The 20,112-nt window shown below is 45.1% G+C and overlaps 3 protein-coding genes across 8 annotated transcripts in view; 2 read left to right on the top strand and 1 right to left on the bottom strand.

Moving 5' to 3' along the window:
* Positions 1-1,612, bottom strand: part of gnptg (N-acetylglucosamine-1-phosphate transferase subunit gamma) — a 4,978-nt gene extending 3,366 nt beyond the window's left edge. For 4 of the 6 annotated variants that reach the window (XM_076970487.1, XM_076970488.1, XM_076970491.1 and 1 more), the window contains exons 1-3: positions 1,449-1,612; positions 1,148-1,202; positions 838-960 (exon numbers count right to left, since the gene is read on the bottom strand). In XM_076970487.1, coding sequence (XP_076826602.1) covers positions 838-960; positions 1,148-1,202; positions 1,449-1,497 — 227 coding nt within the window. In that variant the 5' untranslated portion in view covers positions 1,498-1,612. The remainder of the gene's footprint in view (positions 1-837; positions 961-1,147; positions 1,203-1,448) is intronic. The other 2 variants (XM_076970489.1, XM_076970490.1) reach the window with 1 other exon arrangement.
* A 605-nt stretch (positions 1,613-2,217) lies between these two features.
* tsr3 (TSR3 ribosome maturation factor) lies at positions 2,218-5,308 on the top strand. The gene is made up of 6 exons (XM_076970371.1): positions 2,218-2,506; positions 2,747-2,954; positions 3,458-3,651; positions 3,800-3,967; positions 4,100-4,154; positions 4,279-5,308. Exons 1-6 carry the CDS (start codon positions 2,386-2,388, stop codon positions 4,418-4,420), a joined length of 888 nt encoding a protein of 295 aa, XP_076826486.1. The 5' UTR covers positions 2,218-2,385; the 3' UTR covers positions 4,421-5,308.
* Positions 5,309-6,178: 870 nt separating this feature from the next.
* pdpk1b (3-phosphoinositide dependent protein kinase 1b) lies at positions 6,179-20,062 on the top strand. The gene is made up of 14 exons (XM_076970370.1): positions 6,179-6,308; positions 9,980-10,174; positions 13,437-13,479; positions 13,887-14,024; positions 14,503-14,647; positions 15,484-15,581; positions 16,263-16,338; positions 16,477-16,545; positions 16,693-16,789; positions 16,962-17,135; positions 17,674-17,903; positions 17,994-18,051; positions 18,145-18,297; positions 18,468-20,062. Exons 1-14 carry the CDS (start codon positions 6,285-6,287, stop codon positions 18,579-18,581), a joined length of 1,614 nt encoding a protein of 537 aa, XP_076826485.1. The 5' UTR covers positions 6,179-6,284; the 3' UTR covers positions 18,582-20,062.
* The last annotated feature ends 50 nt before the right edge of the window (positions 20,063-20,112 follow it).

Here is a 20,112-nt window from a genome sequence, read left to right as displayed (position 1 = left end):
TCCTAATAGGGGCATGTTGACTTCAGTCATCCATTTCAGTAATAACCATCATACATAAAGCCAGTGTTCTTAATAAAAGGGCAGATAGGAAATTTGTCTTCAACTTTATCACTCTCGTTATACTCGTTAAACTATATAAGTATATAACAAACTACTAAGTTTTGTTGGATTTAAAGATTCTTTAAAAAATCCTTCTATCACAAATAAGCAAAAGCCACTACTCTTACAATCTATGACCATTAGAGAAAGATTTCATTCATTCACAAATTACATGATAGAGGTAATCACGTTCTTGAATTCTCTGACTTTTGAATTAGATTCAAAAACATAAATGGAATTACAATAATTTGTTACTGTATCCCAGCTTATTTCTTTTCTTTAATTAAAGGTAACTATCAATTTATAATGTGGTTTCATTACAGGACTATATCATATTTTCTAATGGGGTAAGCATAAGAGACAAAAAATATAATAACTGTTCTGTAATGCATGCAATGAAATTAATTTTGATTTTTAAATTTTTAATAAATATCCTCAAAAGTAAGAGGAGAGATCTGAAAAATACCGCATGTGCTACTCTGTCAGTCCGACACTGAGCAGATTGTTTGACGTGAGCAATTTTGTTTTCACTTATTTTGTTTTTCTGCAATATCATGTTAATGATCAAATGGAAACATCTACTTTTTATTTGTTTCTGATTAATATTTTGATGCACGTTTTGAAATATTGCAATAAAGAGATCGTTAGAAAAACTGCACACCATCTTCCACACAAAGCAACAATCATAAACACATAGAGACACAATCACACTGTAGCTGACTTTAAAAGACTACTGACGTGGACTCTGTATAGCTGAAGCATTTCCCGGCCAGCTTCCACAGATGAGGAGGTCCAGACACGCCAGATGGACTGACCCTCGGCTGCAAACGGCTGCCCTGCGCCAGGAGGTGGTTGTTCAAGCTGGAGACAGTAAGAGGGAGTCAGATTCGGTCACACTGTTCAGTATAGGAGGACTTGGTGTATGCAAGCAAAACAGAAATCGATCAGTTCAGCGACGTACATCCTGTTACAGTGAAATCTTGAGGAGCTTCCTGATGTTTACTATGTATGTGCTCAGATAAAAATTGCACGCCAGAGTGAAACTCACCCAAATGTATTTGGCTCTTCTACAATCTTCATTTTTCCACAGAATACAACCGACACTACAACATACAACAGTTTAATATTCAGTACAGTGATTGCTTGTCTACAATCTACTCACAGTTTTCATTTGTTAGTCTAAAACCTCTATTTGTTTGAGAACATAATTCAGATCTAGGTCTTCTGTAGTAATGTATATGTTCATACATACAGCTCACGTGAGCTACCTAACCTTATATTGATCAGCTCAAGCAAACGCCGTGGTACAGCAGACAAATTCAGACTTAACACAGTTACGGACGACTTACCCAGGAATGTCAGCCATGGCAGATGTCGTCCAGCATCTAAACACCGCATGACTGCCAAAACTTTTAACTTTTACTGGGAAGATTTAAGGGACTAGGTTACATTTCCTTGTTTATTTCAGCAGGCATCGCCATGTTGCCGTTGTTGATCACGTGACTCCCTGACGTCATGATCACGTTAGTAGATTCTGTATTCAGATTAATCTCAGATTCTGTACATTTGTATCGCAGATTAATCTTTCAACAAAAAAAAAAAAAGCCAAAGTAACGATTTCTCATGTACTCATGGATGGTAGGGGTAAAAGAGGCATAGAATTGACATCAAGATAATAAATGTCATTGCTGGCAAATGTAGGCTGTTACATTGTAGACCATTAATTGTCGGTATTAATTAAAAATAATGAATTTTTAAAATATAATTAAAAACATTTCTAAAAAAGATTTAGTCTAGGGTGACTACAGGTTGATAAACTAACAGTTGCCTTTCATGTGCTGTATACGTTGATTCAGTTTGCAATCTATTCTCACTGAACGTGGTCCCATTGTTCAAGTATGTACCGAAATACAATTCTGTGTACAATAGACAGATTGTGCTTGCTTCAGATTTTACACTAAAAAATACTAAATAAAAGTTGTTTGGTATTTTGTCCGCAGGCTATATGGACAAACTGTAATACACTTTATTTCAATGTGATTACGCGCTGTCGGAATTATTTTATTGGCGCGCTCTGCCGACCTCATTCATAGTGGGGTCCACGTCACGTTCACGTCATTGCTCCGCGACGCGCCAGCACACGGCTCCCATCATTTACGTCATAGCCGTTCTGTTACGAGCCTCTTCTGTTATTGTTGACTATATTAACCTGTTATTCTGGTGTGTCTGATGTAACGAGTCGACAACTGGACAACTGACTGGGTAGCTAACCAGGAGCTTTTAGCAATGGGGCGAAAGAAACAGGGGCAGAAGGAACGGCTCATAAACAGGGGGAAAGACAGGCGTCATAAAATGAAAGGAAAGTCTTTAGAGACTTTCACTGAAGAAATGCACGAGGTTTTGCAAGGTGGGTATTTGTGGCTTGGACGCTCTCAACATACTCTCAAGGTAGAAAACAACTTTAAGTGTTTATTTAATGTATAAAGCTAACGTTCTCGCCTAATTAAGCGAGTTAGATGGATGTTTAGGTCGAGATTTTAGCTGGCTGGTGTAATATTTTGGTAAAAGTACAGTAGAAATGACATCAGGGTTTCAAAGTGCCTCCCTTTGTGTTTTTACGCACACCACACATGGACGTGTGTTTCAGCAAGTGAAGCGGCGTCGCTGGAGGGCGCCGGCTGTGTGAAGTTGCCATGCCCTTTGGCCATGTGGGAACTGGGTCACTGTGACCCTAAACGCTGCACCGGACGCAAACTGGCTCGGAAAGGTTTGGTGCGATGCCTCCGCCTGAACCAGCGTTTCAACGGACTCGTCCTCAGTCCCATGGGCACCAAATACGTCTCACCTGCGGACAGGTAAGCCCCACCTCCACGTTCCTTCGGTTAGGTGCAGTCCAGATGGTGCCTGTATGCATGTGTTGCCATAATAGTTTCTCACGTTGGTATCCTTCAAATTATTACAGCCGGTACTCACACATATTTATTTCTCTGCTCACTTTTTGTTTCCAAATAAATTAACACTTTAGGATTGATGGCCTGTTCTGTAAAATAGCCAGTATTATTATGCATTATGGAGATTCATTCATAGGTTTTATCGTGAACTTTCAGTCTACATCTATACCACATTGCATGTTGTGTCATAATCATTGTTAAGACATTGTACTGGTACTTAGTGTTTTGAATGTATTCTTTATTAACTGTAAACAAGCTGGTAAATTGATGGATTGCATGTTTAATACTAACCTCTGGTTTATTATGCTACTTCTGGTAGTTTTTGATGCATTTGTGCCTACATCTGGGTTAGTGTTCTTGGTATGGTCAGTATTTTTTCTTGGTAACTGCTGTTTCTTGATTGTCAGGGAGATTGTGGCTAAGGCTGGAGTTGCAGTAATTGACTGTTCGTGGGCAAGGCTCGAGGACACTCCCTTCAGTAAGATGATTGGCTCCCACCCACGGCTGCTGCCCTATCTGGTGGCAGCGAATCCCGTGAACTATGGCAAACCCTGCAAGCTAAGCTGCGTGGAAGCTTATGCTGCCACTTTCTGCATTGTGGGTAAGCAACAATGTGTGTGTGTGTGTGTGTGTGTGTGTGTGTGTGTGTGTGTGTGTGTGTGTGTGTGTGTGTGTGTGTGTGTGTGTGAGAGATCTTCTGAACACCACGTTTCTCTTGAGGAAATGTAAGAATTGTTTTGATATGACAGGTTTTCAGGACTTGGCCGTTCTCCTGCTGAAAAAATTCAAATGGGGTCTGGGCTTTCTCCAACTCAATAAGACACTTCTAGAACGTTATGCAGCTAGCAAGTCTGAGGAGGAGCTGCTCACAGTGGAGAAAGAATACTTAAGCTCCGCCCCCACAGAGGAGGAGCAAGGTATCTGCTTTAAAGCGTAAAGACAACCTGTAACCTTGCATTTCTGTTCTTGATATTCGTCAGTGTTTTCTACCCCTTGTGGAGTAGAATATAAATGACTTGAGCTTTGCTCGTATGTGTGTTTTCCTCCAGATCCTTTTGATGTGGACTCTGGTAGAGAATTTCTGAACCTCAACAGGCCTGTGGGGTAAGAACCACCTCTCAACTCTCTGCACTGTTATATGCTTTGAAAATGTGCTTGTATTGTTTATACATATTTTCTGAATGATTTTTATTTCTGCATGTGGGTATGTACGCATATGTGCGTGCAGAGAGGAAGAGGATGACACCGAAAGTGATGGGGCGGAGACGTCTGAAGAGGATGAGGAGAGAGATGATGAAGAGGAGAAAGTGGAAGAGGGCAGCAGTGAAGAGGAGGAGCCTCCTCCTGTACATCACGATCACAGTAAATGAAAATGGAGCAGGAGGGGGTTACGGAATGGACCGAAGGTCCTGGAGGAACAGTCATGTGGTTTCTCATGCGTCTGACTGGACTGCTTTACTCCCCGCCGTGCCGTGGTCATGAACCCGGCCCTCAGAGAGCTCACCGGTAAACGGATGCCAGCCTCGTGCACATGGGCTGTGTTGGCATTGCTGTGGGCATCGACACCATTAGGTGTGTGAAACCAGTTTGGACCAGTTGGTGTCTAAAGATAATAGAAAAGTTTGAATCTCAGAAGTAAAGGGCTGTTATTTGGGAGTGCTTACAGTAGGAAGGGTAATATTGTGCTGTTTATAGAACTTCAAACGTTCTGTTATTTGTTAATAAATGGAACAATGTTTTTAAAAAGCAGTAAAAGATTAATTTGTTCAGAAAACTTGAGTTCATAGCTCCTGATTACGAGGTGTATGTTTTAGGTTTGTAACACGCATGTTTATTGAAGACCCCCTAGTGTGATGATCTGCTTTGGTAATAGCATGTCGTATACAGAGCAGCTAAAAGGCCTGCTTCTTTCTTTATTTTTAATTAATGTGTTATGAGATTTAATTTAGAACCAGTGGGCATCAGTACTGAAAAAAATGATGCAAAAGCTGCTTTTCAGAAAATGCTGCAGGAACTGTCATAGATTTTAGATTTTTCTATTGGATGTTTCATAAAAGATTACCGGTAGTTTTAATACAAAACACTCTGGTTTTACTGGGGCATTGGCAAAACCTCAGAATTAACATTATATTACCCACTAATTATTATGTGATGTTTTTAGATTTAAATTTTAAGACAAAACTGCAAATGTGAATGAAACAAAAAATGTGTAGGACATGCTGTCTGCCATTAAAGCCAGTGCAGTGTTCAACTGAAAAGCAATTCAACACTTTTTTTTTTTTTTTTAGCTTCCTCTATCTTGTCTCCAGACACAATGCTGTCCTTTAATGTTGCCTTTTAATGGTGACATGCTGTTTTATTGGAAGTTAAGATTTGAATATTGCAGGAACAGGTCTTAGAAGAATGAAAGAACATGTTCCCAACCCATGTGCATAATGAGCTAACATTTTGATACATCACCTGGAAATGCATCTTCCATCAAAATACTGATGTCAGCGGTGTTACATTTACACTGTAATATACACTTAAAAGTATATTGATGGATCTGTACTTTTCTAAATTATTTCAAACCATACTGTTTTTTAATTAAGTATACATTTAACTATATTTTGGTTGTTCATATTTAGTTACTAATTATTGTATTACTTTTTTGTGTTTAATTGTTTCATGTTTTGTTGACAACAATTGGACTGCATGCTGTTGGCTAAAAAATATATTTTATATACGCCTATCTCAAAAAGAATATCACAAACTTATGTTCATGTTGTTAAGTGCTGTTTAAAATAAGAGTTACCTTGTAATTTTACAGGTAACTGAGTTACCTTTAAAACGAGCCATTTTTCAACAGTTGTTGAGGTAATACTTTGTCAACCTCTTAAGTGGAGGAGTTTGAATGTAGCGCTACAGAATCAAACACACGTTTTCTGGGCGCATTTGTAGGTAGTTTTTAAAGCACTTATATCAGCTTCGAAAGCCGTCCATCAATACTCATCAGACATCCTCTCGTTAAATCACCGGCGTAACGGACGTCGGCGACCGTTTGAGAGCGGTTTTAAATGTTCGAGTGTCGAACGTGGCCGCGTGGGGGCGCGCGCAAGGGACGCGCCCGCGCCTCTCGACTGCGGTAACATTGTTGTGGAATGACGTCACAGCTGTAAAATGAAGGCGCAGAGGCGGCCATGACTGCAGGCTCCATAATTATTTAATCCAAATAAATACTCGCGGAAAACTTCCATGGCAAGAGCCACAAGTCAAATCGTGAGTATTAGAGTTGTCTTCCCGATGCTGATTCGAAGCCGTTGATCGGCGCGTAACGTACGGCAGCTGCTAGACAACATTTTCCTAAGGCCTCCCGTTTCAACCTCGGCGGCTAAAGGTAACGTTCGATAACTGGCTGGCTAGCAGCGTTAGCATGCTGCTAAGCTCATGCTAACCGCTAAGCTAATGCTAACGCTACCGCCGTGGTTACTGGGACGCTGTTGTTTCACTCAACCCCGGGAACGCGTTGTTTAATTCCGGCCGTGTAGTTACTAGTCGTTGGGTTTCATTGAATTGGCGCCTAACATTTTCTTATTTAGCGTCACCCTTTCTACCTCGAGAGCTTGGCGGCGCGACCAGCTGGCTAATTGCGGCAAAACAAACGGTCGGGTCCCCTTCTCTCCGGGGCTCGACGGCTAGCCGAGCGGTGAAGTCGCCGGGCTGATCCCCCCCGGTGCTGGAGTTAACCACCGGGCTGTGACAGCTCGTTTCAGGGGAACCTCCGAGTCGCGTCTCGCCCTTGACCAAACGTGACGGCGTCGCGGGGTTGTGTTTTTAACCGTAGCCGGGATCACCTCTCCCCCCGCCCGCGTAGACAACCAGCTGCGCTCGTTTCCCACCAGTTTAGCTTGTCTCCGCGGGCTAGCCGGCTACATCCCGCTAGCCTCATTGGCAATAACACCCAAACCCACTAGCGTATTAGCTGGCGAGCTAGCTCGGCGTTAGCACAGTTTGGCCTTCTCAGCTTACGCCTAGTCTCCTTCGCCACATTCGCTATTCTTTGTTTTTTGTTATAATTATAAATTCCACCGTGGACGTTTTACCACGGATGTCCCGTTTGAGTGTGAACTAACTGCCGGTTTCCCGGCACGGTTAGCTGGCTGTACTGGCTGGACATGTTGGATTGAGAGAGGCCGGGTTAGCCGAGTGGTGTTGGCTTGACTGGACTTTTGACTTCAAGTGCAATTCGTGACATTTTAACTGCTGCGCTACGAATATCGCTCTCGATAAAAAAAACGGGCCGCGTCGTATAACAAAACGTCGGCCGACCGAGTCGTTTTCGTGAGCGTACGAGCGTCAAACGGGGACGCGGCACAGTGGCAGGCCGTGTTGCCGGTCTCCCGGTCGACCTTTTAAGGAATTCGTGAGGAAAAATGCGGTGAATCCCGACGCCCCACCCCGCCAAGCGCGATGCCTGAGCACTCTGGCATCCACACCAAGCACAAATATAACTGTATTTGCTTGTTTTCCTCATTTTACGTCTACAGCGTCTCCTATATATGCAAAAACAGCGCGTTTATGGCCTTGGCAGCAATACATATCACTTGAGATTGGGCACTATTCGGCTATATTTCCGTGACACACTCGTGTGTGTCGTGATCACGTGATTCACTTGACATGTGCTGGCAGATATGGATTTGGGTTGAGGTTTCTGGGTGAGTTTGCCCCCGTGTAGTGGCGTTTACATGGCGTGCTCTCGGTAGAATATGCAGTTCCATGAAATGCTTGTGAGTATTCTGAGAAAAGCGCTTGTGTTTCACAATCCTCAAAATGATCCATTTTGAGTACACGTCGTCATGACACACTTCAGATGATGCAAACCCACTTGCTTGTCTCCAGAAAGCAAATGTTCCATCATGACGCATGTTCCCATATACTTAGGTCACAGAAAACCCAGGACGTGGATCAGACAGCCCTATATAATAGTGTCCACGAAACGCAAAAGGAAATTTGTACCCTAGTTGTATAAACTGGACCAAAGTGTTGAGGCATTGAGTCATTTGTTACACATAGATGTTCGAAAAGCTAGAAAGTGTAAAAAACAACAACAATAATAACAAATGTGTGCCTTTAAAATGCAACTTTGTGTTCTTCCTACTTTGTCGTAAGCGTATGGCTTGTGTGCCCAATTTACTTCTGTTTTCTGGGATCGTTCTAGGTAGTCGAGGGGCCTGTGCCTGGGTGCCATGTTCTTACCTTCGATCGAGATGGAAAAGTCATAGCAGACCATGATGAACATGATGTTTTACAAATCTAGGCTCCCCACACCAAATTCATCTTCTAGTCCCATTGGTGGCGTGTGTTACTTCCACTAGACTCTGCCTTACACTGCACAAGTGTTTCATGTTCTCACGTCTGCATGCATCTCCTAAGCTCCATCTCATGTAAATTCTGGTGTTGGTATGTGTAGCACCACAGGCAGAGTGATGAAGTTATTTAACGTTAACGTAAGCGCATTGATTTGGTTGGTCTTGGAGTTGAATCGGAATAAATTGCTTTCTATGGCTGCAGTAAGCGTATCGGACACATTTCTTTGAGTTGTGGTTTCACGGATACCAGGTGTCACCTGTGTTTCCTGAGCTGCTTACCTTGTCCTGTGTGCTGCTTAGTAAACACACCAGACAGTTGAACCTTTGAGCTCATGTCGGTGACGGTAAAATCAACTCTCCCACACCGCAAAAAAACCTCATATATGGAGGATTAGTCAGCAGCCAGCCTGTGGGATACAAACTGTTCTGTTATTCAGTGGAAAGAAATGCGTTTGACTGCCTATGGGATTAGGTAGTCTGTGAACTGTCTGTCTCTCATCATGTGTACATTCATTGCATTGTGAGATGCTTAGCTAGCTGACTAAGTCACATGATCCGATGCAACTCGCCATCATTGAATCCAGCGACAATGTACCAATTAAGGCATTACTGCCTTAATTAGATGGGCTGATTGGCAAAATGTCTGATTTGTAATAAGTGCCTTTAGCCATATGTGCTGGGGTATATTAAGATCTGCCTCTTCCCTACATCTGCATCCTCCTTGAGGTTGATTGTTGTAATCTGTAGATTGGTGTAATCCCAATCCATAACTGCTTGAACCAGTCCATTTTCATCCATCTGGTGCACTTTATTATTTGTAAGTACCGAGTCTGAATAAATATATCTATATCATTTTAAGTAGGATAAATGATGGAGGTCAGATTAATTGAATAATGGCTGCTGTAGGATTAGCCAACGTAATTTAGCAGGAAAGCTGTCCCAGTTAGAGTATCGTGGCAGTTCTTCATTGGTTGTCTTCTCCACCCATCTTGACGAGGCTGCCTGACATTGCTGGTGGAAGCCGGTTTTGTGGCAGTACCGAATACAACCACGCAGAACTGTAGCTCTGCTACACCCGTCAAAATATGTCAAACCAGCTCCATTCTTCTATCAGCACCATTCCTTGAGGTGATGGAGGCGGGGCCTAGGTTTAGGACCGTGTTTGATTGGTCTTCTCTTGTCAAACAGGACTTCTTCCTGGACAGTGTTTGGATATTTTTGACCTGTGAATGCGGTCTTCAGAGACGCTTGTGCCACAGTTCCACATGGCCTCGCTGTATCTTACGAGACGCTCTTGTTTAGGAGTCGCTGAATTTAGAGGCACCAAGACGTTTGACAATGGCTCAGTGTTCACATTTCTCTATCTTCGACTAATCTACTTCCATAAATTCAAAGGGATGGTCAGTACCTTTTGAGGGGCTCGTATGGTAAACACCACTCTTGTAAACGCACAACAGTAGGATCGTCACAATATTTCCGTCAGTGGGTTAAGGTTATTATTCTTTTACTATACGATTATTTATTTGACTTCCTCCTCTCCCTTGTGTGTTTGTTTGTTTGTTTGTTTTTTCTCTCTTTCAGTATGATGTCGCACCCCTCCACTCCTCTGGTCTCTGCCCCTGTCCATCCATGGTAAGAGGTCAGCAGGACACGCCTCGTCTCCACGGCAACAGCATGGAAGGTCCCGCCCCTCCCTCTCAGCCAGTTCAACCGCGCAAGAAGAGGCCCGAGGATTTTAAATTCGGCAAAATATTGGGAGAGGGCTCCTTCTCTACGGTACAGCATACACATACATGGACCACATAGGAGCAAGCTCTTTCTATATAGTGTAACATTCACACATCAAAAAACTGCATCTAGAAATACCAGTAGAAGAATCCTGTTATGTACAACAGAACACATACACATTAGGGGTGTCACAATATACTGATATTGACAATAATCGTGATATTATACAACTGAAATATTGATAGATGAATAATGCACAAATGACAATAGCGTAAATGATACACCATCGGTGACTAAGGCAGGCGATTGTGTGGTGAGCTGGTCATTTGTTATGTTTGAAACGCCATATCATTTTCATACAAGGTAGTGACAACTGAGTGCTGTTATGATGTGAAAGAATGCAGTCACTTAACAGATTAACAACCGGTCTCAGCAAACATAAATTTACGTCGTTCAATTTTGAAGAGGTTAATATTAAACCAGTTGTACACAGAAATACTACTGAAAACGCTGAAGCTAGTAGCAGCTAACCTTCAATACCACTTCACACATCATATGCTAATTAAAGTGCCAGATCATGCAATATAGGCTAATTGCCGTTTATGTCTAGCAACATACACTGGTATTATAGTCTATATTAACTAGGCAGAGCTCAGTTATTGGCTGTAGGTCATGGACACACCACATGCCTGCGTGAAGCTGGAGAAGCTCCTGTGTTGCTCCTGTGTGGATCTCCAGCCTCTGCTGCTGGATACTGGACTGCGGGCTTGCATCTCGGACACGTTTGGTTCAGGTTTTCTAGAGATGTTGTGAAAATGTCCTTCCCTCCCTAAATGACCCTCACTCCCTGAACCACCCTCCACCCTCCCTCCGTCTGTAATATGGGCGGTGGCGAGCGTGAGGGGAGCCGAGATGATCCGTGGATTCATGTTCCACGTTTGGACTTTTGCTCAGATGCTCCACCCGAGGACAACAGCGGCTTCAGCAGATCCTCGACTCGCGGACAAAATGGAACGTGGAGACATTTTGACGCAAAAGTGGACGACAGAGGCGTGTCTCCTAAATACAGAGGCACCTCTGCGCAAGTTCTGCTTCAAAGTGTCTCGCAGAGGGAGGCCACGCACAAACCTGGACACAGTCTCTCGGACAAACCACCTGACCTTTTCGCGGAATTCAATGGGAGACAAATGAGAGACCCGTTCTCTTCCCGGTTGTCCGTGAGAAATAAAGAGAGATCGAAGGGGGTAAAACACAGGCACATAACCTACATTTCTGCTGAAAGGGTCATTTGTTGCCCCATTCTGACGCAGTTACTTTTACACGGGGTCCTGCAGTAATGTCCTCTTGTTCAGGCTCTCTGTGGTTTTGTCTTTACTTTTGATTGCTCACGCAGAGGTCACCTCAAGCTGGGGGAGAAACAGTGTTTTGGACTGCTGCTCCTGACAGTGTTTGGTGTCTCACTGCGTTCGTCCTCCAGAGACTTTTCTGAAGTGCAAAACAAAAAAATTTTATATGAAGTCTCTCTGCCTGGGTGGCCAGTATTCCACTCGATACACTACCTGGTAGACCATTATCCAGAGGAAAAAGACACTACACCAGTGGAAAAAAAGGCCAGTTCTCTCATTAAAGCACCCAAATGCCCAATGGAAGATGGGTTCTCTCTTGAGTCTTGGGGCTCCCAAAGTTTCTTCCTTAATACAGGAGTTTCATCGCTGAGGTTTAAACTGTCGCAGACGTCCCCAGACCACCTAATCCAATCCGAATAGGGCGCATGACATCGTATGCAAATATGGGCATCGGAAGCATGGCCACCTGACTGTGGAGTGGCTTTTTAACCACGCATACGCTACTTGGCACGTCACCACAACATCCTCTTTACCCACCATAGAGATGAATGAATATGTGCATCTGTGTTAGAGGGAAGTCACAGACATGACTTTATACAGAGAGGTTTGTCTATTGCCCAGCCATACATACTGTATAAAGACTTTGTTCTCACAGATTAGGTTATTGGCATATTTCCTTCAATTCTGTTATTTAATTTTTTGTGTGTAATAATAAGCACTAAATTACTGTGGTTTTCCAAAAATAATGTCTGGGTTTGAAGTAAAACCCAAGAGTGACATTTGAGAATTCTTCCCCTTTTGTAGGAGTGTATGGAAATTCATGCTTTGCTATCGGTATCAAAACAAAATGCTTGGCATCCCGACAACAGTGTGGTGTTTCAGTATCGAAATTCATCACTTGGCATTGGTATCGATGAAAATAACTTTTGTTATCATGACAAGCACTAGCCCACTCGGATAAGAAATGTCCTGGGAGTGGCTTCGCATGTACTGAAAAGTACAAATAAATGCAACATCGCGAGAGAGGAATCGTTCGGCCTAGAACGGGACACGGCTCATTCTGGAAACATCAGCTGCGGTCTACGCATGTTGAATTCATCTCAGTGTTGTCTTAATTATCCAGTTCCCACCGGATAATTCTATGCAAGTACCAATCGGAGTTATAATTAGCCCAGCGGACCGAAGCACGCTCATTAAAGTGTGACCCAGTTGTGCCAGCTGTGACAGATAATGGCCCGTTCTGCGGCGCTAAAGCACTGTGGGAAAGCACGGTCCGATTCTGGTGTGGTGAAGATGCGATGGTCATCCTCCACCGGCCGCGCTCAGAATGGGCCGTTTGTGAGGCCGGCCTGCGTTTTCCTTCCCAGCAGCCCCCGCTTTCATTCTGATTGGGTTCGATTACCATTCATTCGTTTATTTGTTTCTTTGTCGTTGCGTTACGTTGGCGTTTTCGGTTGGGACGCTGGCCCCTGCGGCCTCAACGCTCTGCGCCACCTGCTTCTCTCCCAGCGATTTCTTTTTCCCATCGGGTTTTTGCCCAGTTAGCCTCCCAGTCTTTTTCTGGAAGGTTCCTTTTCCGTGTAATTAGAGAGGGTGGCCCAGTACTCATGGTGGGTGAGTGTAAAATTATTTTCGGATCTGTGCGTCCTAAATTTCAGGATTCATAATCCAGGTCTCTGTTTGGCCATGACACCGAAATGGCTGTTTTTACTCCAGCAAAGAGACATGAACTTGCTTGTTACTGAAACTGTAAAAACACGGAATTCCAAACACTCATATGAACGAACAAACACATGCGCGCGCACACAGGTCACCTGTCTTCTCATGTCCTAAACTCTTCAGAGCCGTCTGTAGCGCTTGGGCTGTTTTATGTGGTCATTAGATGAATGTGAAAAGCCATTTCATCATTTGCAGCTCCAGTCATCTGTGTACTTGATCGGTGTTGATTCCTCTCTTCCTGCTAGGTGGTCCTCGCCAAGGAGCATTCAACAGGGAAGGAGTATGCAAGTAAGTCACTCCAGTCAGCGATCTCATGTATTTGCAAATGATGGCGTCCATCTACAGCCTTCTACCACCACCAGGTGTTGTCTTGATGGTGGGTGTAAAGGCAGCCTATGTGAGCCTCAGCGGAACACCTCCTGGGGTCATGTGACCCTCACACACGAGACCTCCTGCCCTAAGCATGGTGGGATGCTGGCTTATTGGCCTCTTCTGGACTGTGTGTGGATCATCCTTCCTTTAATTCAGTAGTTATTTGTACATGTTTACTGCACGGAAGGGCTAAGAAACTTGGGGACAACATGGTTTTCTCCCAGTCTAATATAATATTGAAAACACAAAGCCTGTGCAGGCATACAATTATGAATCTCTCTCTCTCGCTCTCTCTCTCGCTCTCTCTCTCTCGCTCTCTCCAGTTAAGATCTTGGTGAAGCGTCATATCATGAAGGAGAACAAGGCGCAGTATGTAAAGAGAGAGAGAGACGTGATGTCCATTTTGGATCACCCTTTCTTTGTCAAACTCTACTTCACGTTCCAGGACGAGGAGAAGCTTTGTATCCTCTCCCTCCATCTCTCCACACACATACACACACACGCGTGTACAGCCTCTGTGCTTTAGGAAGCACTTTTACTCCTGGATAAGCAGGCTGTCACTAGGTCACTGTTCATGGATGAAGCTCTTTCACCAATGTTCAGCGTGTCATGTACTTCAGTTTATTATTGTTAGTGTAGTTATGTAACCCGTTGCTAGAATCCTGCTCTCTAGTGTGAGGCGGGAAAAACATTGCTCATCTGTGCAGTGCTGACAGCTCTGTGGAACACCGTCTGGATATAACAGCCCTATTGTGTAGAGAGCTGTTCAAATCGTGCTACTATATTAAATAAAATCTCAGGACATCAAAATGAATGTGTTATTTAACAATAATTCAAATAACTACTGTTTAAACCTCCCCACTGTCTTCCGCACAAAACGCACACACATTTACATAAAATGTGTACTGTTTGATAACGTTTTTCTTAGCGCATGGTCAGATTTCGGTTTGAGCTATGCTAAAAATGGAGAATTGCTGAAATACATCCGAAAGATCGGCTCCTTCGACGACACCTGCACGCGCTTCTACTCGGCAGAGATCGTCTGCGCGCTCGAGTACTTGCATAAGAAAGGCATCATCCACAGGTGAGTGTTTGAGGGTGAGGGCTCGCGGCATGTTAGCCCGGCCGTACGTGGCGTTTCCGGCCGCCCCTGACCCGAGGCAGACGTCCTGTAAAAGCGCCTCACACCGCTTGTCTCTCTGCGAGCCGGACGGTGCAGGAGACGGTCGTTTGGAAGTGCCATCTTTGTTTTGGGAGAGAAGAGAAGTATGTTCAAAACAAGAGGGCAGGCTTGTAAGTCAGCCTGAGCAGAGTGCCGTGGGTTATTGCCGATTTCGTGCTAAGAATCATCTAGGCTAGAAACATTCTGAATAAGTTCCCCCAAAGCAGTGGGTCGTTTGCTAAACGGAACTGTCAATCATCATCTTCGTCGTCGTATTTCGAGTAACAGCTGAGGCGTTTGTGTCCATCCAGCATCAGCAGCCTTTAAAAACACCCACAAATGTTTATTTATTTGATTTACTATTGACTATGCCAACTGGACATGTCAAATTGAACACTGGATTAGAGTGTGTTCTATTCTGGTTCTGTTCTTTGGAAATGGATAACGGTGTGTGTACATACACACACAAACGTGTACATGATTACGATAACACACACACACACACACAGAAAACAGTTATATTTCCTCTGCTACCGCAGCGTTTTCACTGTGGGCTAACCGAACGTTTGATATGTAAATGAAATGCTGATGTTTGAGTTGCATCAGATTTCGGCTTCAGTGCTGCTGGGAAGTGTGTGTGTGTGTGTGTGTGTGTGAGAGAGAGAGAGACAGACACCTGGGGTGGGGGCCTGGGTGTCTGCGTGGGTGCCCAAGCGTGCTGACATTTAAGGTTTGTGTCTCTGGGTTGGTTCCTGCAGAGATCTGAAGCCGGAGAACATTCTGCTCAGCGAGGAGATGCACGTTCAGATCACAGACTTCGGCACAGCCAAGCAGCTGTCCTCCGACAGCAGGCAAGGTGAGGAACACCCCTCCCTCCCCACGCCACACACCCACGCTTCTGAGTGTGCAGGGTACCGCTCACACACGCACGGCCGTGGTCTTGCACTTTCATGGTCCGAAACAGAGCAGAGTTCGACTCCAGAGCCCTTGGCCGTTCCAGGGTGCAGACCGATAAAGTGATTGTTAGGGTTACTTCGTAAGTTTAAAGTGATGTCCAGATGATGGTGTGGTGCACCCATGGACCCATTAAGCCCTCAGAACTGCAGCTTCATACATGCATGGAAGTCCTGGAGCTGCGTTCAGAACGCCTGCAGTCACTACCCCTACTGCGTAACACCTGGCAACGTGCGAATCGACTGCTCCCAGATCAGTGTGAGTACGGGAAGCACATAGAATGCGTCTGCAGAGTAATGGCGAGGGTTTGCACTTTCTGCATGTCAGCGGAGCCGAGCTCGGCACGTGACGCTGAGCCTGTATTATGTTACCGTACGACCTTTACGGTCCGTCTTCCCAGTTTGATTTGGAGTGCGTCATTCCATATATCCTCAACAGTCTGAGGCAGACGGGCATTTTGCTAACTGCACCGAGCCTGCCGTGCAGCCCCGGGGGGGGGGGGGGGGGGGGGCGCGCGTGTGTGTGTGTGTGCGCCACATATATGAATCAGCCGATGCTCAGACAATCACCCTTTCGTCCGTAGCTCGTGCAAACTCGTTCGTGGGTACGGCTCAGTACGTCTCGCCCGAATTGCTCACCGAGAAGTCTGCGTGCAAGAGGTAAGAAGTGCGTGCGCACGATCGTCACAGCGTCCGTTACGTGTTCATCTGTTGTGCTCATCTCTGTGAGGTCTAGATTTCCAGATAAAGATGCGTCATCTCTCCCCTCCCCCTCCCCAACTACTTTTTTTTGGACAGTTCGGATCTCTGGGCATTAGGTTGCATTATTTACCAGTTGGTCGCTGGGTTGCCACCATTCAGAGCAGGGTAAGTTCACTCTCCTAGACATGACCACCTACCACCACACTATTGGGGCAGAACTGCCAACTGCTGTTATTGTGGATGCTGTCATGATTGATTGATGTCTCTCTCTCTCTCCCTCTCTCTCTCTCTCTCTCCCTCTCCCTCTCTCAGAAATGAGTATCTAATATTCCAGAAGATTATTAAGTTAGAGTACGAGTTTCCAGAGAAGTTCTTCCCCAAAGCCAAGAATCTAGTGGAGCTGCTCCTGGTGAACATCTCTGGTTTATTTTAGATGCTGACCACAGTGAATCTCCTGCTGCTTTTCAACACGTACCCTGCATTACCTTGGCAACAGCAAATATTCCACATGATGCTGAAACATGAAGCTAACGTTGATATTTGTGTCTCTTTATTTATTTAAAATCAAATAAATCCTGCAGTTATTGGATCCCTGCAAGCGGATTGGCTGCGAGGAAATGGGCGGGTACGAGCCGCTGAAATCCCACCCTTTCTTTGAGTCAATCAGCTGGGACGACTTGCATCTGCAGACTCCGCCCAAGCTCACGCCCTACCTGCCCGCCATGTCCGAGGACGACGAGGACTGCTACGGCAACGTAAGCCCCGTTTGCATACGCCACGCGGGGGAGGGGCTAGAAGAAAAACAAAGGCCTTTGGTCTCTGTGTTTCCTTTTAATGATATATATTTGCTTTTGTCCGTACCTTTATGGAGAAACACAAAGGTACTAGGTCTCTTAAGAGACATCCTGACACTTACCCAGAATGCTAGTTGCTTTCTGATCCTTTTCCTTAGTCAGTTCACTTTTATTTTTAGTGCTGTGACCCAAAATAACGGAGAAGTGTGTCAGGAAGCATAGGCACTTGATTCTGATGCAGCCGTAATGTTACCCGCTTTTCACACTGCTTTATGTCTAACGGTGTTCCTCAACGGTTATGCAGTAGGCTAATTAGTCATGTAGGCACGGCTGAGGGCAACAGTCACACCTGGTCTTGAACCCGGGGCCTCCAGGCTGTAAACGTGCTCAGACCACGTGCTCAGAGCCAGCTCTGACAAATCATTTAACCCATATATTCTTTCTTTGGTTATTTATCTCTCTCATTTTCTCTCTCTCTCTCTCTCTTTCTTTCTCTCAGTATGATGATCTCTTAAGCCAGTTTAGCAGTATGCAGGTGGCACTTCCAGGCTCCACCTCCTCTGTAGACGAGCCCACTGAGAATCCCCTTCCTGTACGTAACCCCGCCCCCAGCGTGGATCAGTTCATCCATATTCATGAGCTGGACAGTAACAGCATGGAGCTGGACCTGCAGTTCAGCGAAGAGGAGAAACGCCTCCTGCTGGACAAACAGAGCGCCGTGAACCCTTGGTGCGGGCAACACACACACACACGCACACACACACACGGCCTCGTCTTTGTCCTGCGTGTCGCTTACATCTTCCCGTTTGTTTTGCACAGGCACCAGTTTGTGGAGAACAACCTCATCCTTAAGATGGGCCCCGTCGACAAGCGCAAGGTGAGTGGCCCGCCCGCCGGACCCCGCCCCCGCCCGAGATGCGCCGGGTCTAACTCCTCCCTCTGCGTGGACCCCGCCCCTCTTGTACCGCAGGGCCTGTTCGCACGACGCCGCCAGCTGCTTCTGACCGAAGGCCCCCACCTGTACTACGTGGACCCGGTGAACAAGGTTCTGAAGGGAGAGATACCCTGGTCCCCAGAGCTCCGCCCCGAAGCCAAGAACTTCAAAACGTTCTTCGTTCACACGGTAACCGCACTCCCGTCACTCGGCGGCTGCTGTCCAATCACAGGTGCCCGTTTGTTGTTCGATCCAGGGCAGGTGTTTATCTGATCTTGTTTGTTTTATTTTAAAAATCTTTTTGTTGATTTGTTACCTGCCTCTTGTACCGGTCCTGATTTTAAAACGATTGTCCACAGCCGAACCGGACCTACTATTTGATGGACCCAAGTGGCAACGCTGATAAATGGTGCAAGAAGATCCAGGAAGTATGGAGGAAGATCTACCACAAACACCAGAGCCCCAGCCTATAGGAGCTCTCCCCTACGGCCACACCCCAGCAGCCTTTGACCAATCACAGAACATACACACCTCTTGTATAGTCAGATTTCTAATTTGTGTCTCCTTGTCACTTTAACTCGAGTCTCGCTGTATCTCACTTGTCTTTCTCTCTCTCATTCTATCTCTCTGTCTCTTCTGAAAGTCTCTGTCTCATAAACACACAATCTTTAACCCCTGGGTCTCAGTGCATACAGGGGGTGTGTCCCCTCTGTTTGATTGGTCTGTATTTAGAGTTAAGGCAGGTCCTTTGCCCTCATTGGCCACAGTAGCTGGTCTGGCTGGTCTGATTGGAGAATGTGGTATTGAATTTCTGTGGTGGGAGATCCTGCTCCTCACATTTGTTTGTGTTCTGAATCAAAACTCTTTGAACAAATTACATTACAGGAAATAGCTCCATCTGAATCATCACCAAACCACAACAATCACTGCAGAACTATGGGTAATGTAGTTCTAGAGGGTAATCCATCACCCAAGGCCCTGAGCCAATTGCGCGACTGATTTTTAGTTAATTTTTTTCTTCAAATTGTCTGCAATGGGATAATGACTGTGTGTGTGTTTCGGAATGGAGGCAGGTGTGTGTGTGTGTGTGTGTGTGTGTGTGTGTGTGTGTGTGTATGCACTCACGTGTGTGCGTGCGCGCACGTGCATGTGTGTGTTGGTGTGTATGCGTGCATGATTGCACAGTTGTCTTGAAATGGATTGGAGTGCGTGTGGTTCCTTCTCTCACGTGGGTGTTTTTAACAGGAAGGAGATGGGCACGTGCGAATGTGTATATGCGTGTATGGGCGCACGTGTCCAAGCACACGTGCGTGCGTGAGTGTGCACGTATGACATTGTGTCTCCTCTTCCTGGTTGGTAAACTGATGACTGTGATGTATAGTTGATGTAATATTGAACTTGGAGGATGAGCAGAGCGAGGTGACTCTTGGATCCGGGTTTTGTATTTTTATTCTTGTATAAGGTTATTGGGCTTCTCTGTTCAAGCCCTACTCTGTGTTATTTAAATTCTAATATATGAAAATCATTTGGATTAAAGTCATGTTCGAGGGCCTTGCTGTGTATGTTTTGAGATGTAAAGCCTTTGAATGTGAAGAATTATTGTAAACTGATATTTTACAGCTTTTTTTTTCTTACTATATCATATACATTTTCTATTTGCGCAGTGATTGACTCATATTCTGATAATTTAAAGCCTTGCTTACACGGACCCCACGCACGCTTGGCCACACACAAGTGTGTGTTGGGGGGGGGGGGGGGGGGGTGGTAGAGAACGTGTGTGTGTGTGTGAGAGTGAGTGCCTGAGTGTGTGTGAGAGTGTGTGTGTGTGTGTGTGTGTGTGTGGGGTCTGTCTTTGTGTGGGCGCTGTGTGTATTTTCCCCGTCTAGCTCTTGAGCTCGACAACACCTAGAAATGAAATAAAGCATGTAGGGGTTTAGGCCGAGAGAAACCACGCCTCCTGTCTTTTTTGACCAATCACACCTTTGACATAACAAATTACTTGTA

This window comes from Brachyhypopomus gauderio, chromosome 13 (genome assembly GCF_052324685.1).
Source record: "Brachyhypopomus gauderio isolate BG-103 chromosome 13, BGAUD_0.2, whole genome shotgun sequence".
NCBI classification, from domain to species: domain Eukaryota; kingdom Metazoa; phylum Chordata; class Actinopteri; order Gymnotiformes; family Hypopomidae; genus Brachyhypopomus; species Brachyhypopomus gauderio.
Note: the sequence above shows the minus strand (reverse complement) of the source record. Positions and strands in the feature narration are given on the sequence as shown.

Coding starts and splice junctions, on each gene's coding strand:
- tsr3 (XM_076970371.1), top strand. CDS start 2,386: ATGGGGCGAAAGAAACAGGGGCAGAAGGAACGGCTCATAAACAGGGGG. Junction 2,955..3,457: donor TACGTCTCACCTGCGGACAG/GTAAGCCCCACC, acceptor CTTGATTGTCAG/GGAGATTGTGGCTAAGGCTG. Junction 4,155..4,278: donor AACCTCAACAGGCCTGTGGG/GTAAGAACCACC, acceptor ATGTGCGTGCAG/AGAGGAAGAGGATGACACCG.
- pdpk1b (XM_076970370.1), top strand. CDS start 6,285: ATGGCAAGAGCCACAAGTCAAATC. Junction 15,582..16,262: donor GTCCTCCGACAGCAGGCAAG/GTGAGGAACACC, acceptor TTTCGTCCGTAG/CTCGTGCAAACTCGTTCGTG. Junction 16,546..16,692: donor TTGCCACCATTCAGAGCAGG/GTAAGTTCACTC, acceptor TCCCTCTCTCAG/AAATGAGTATCTAATATTCC.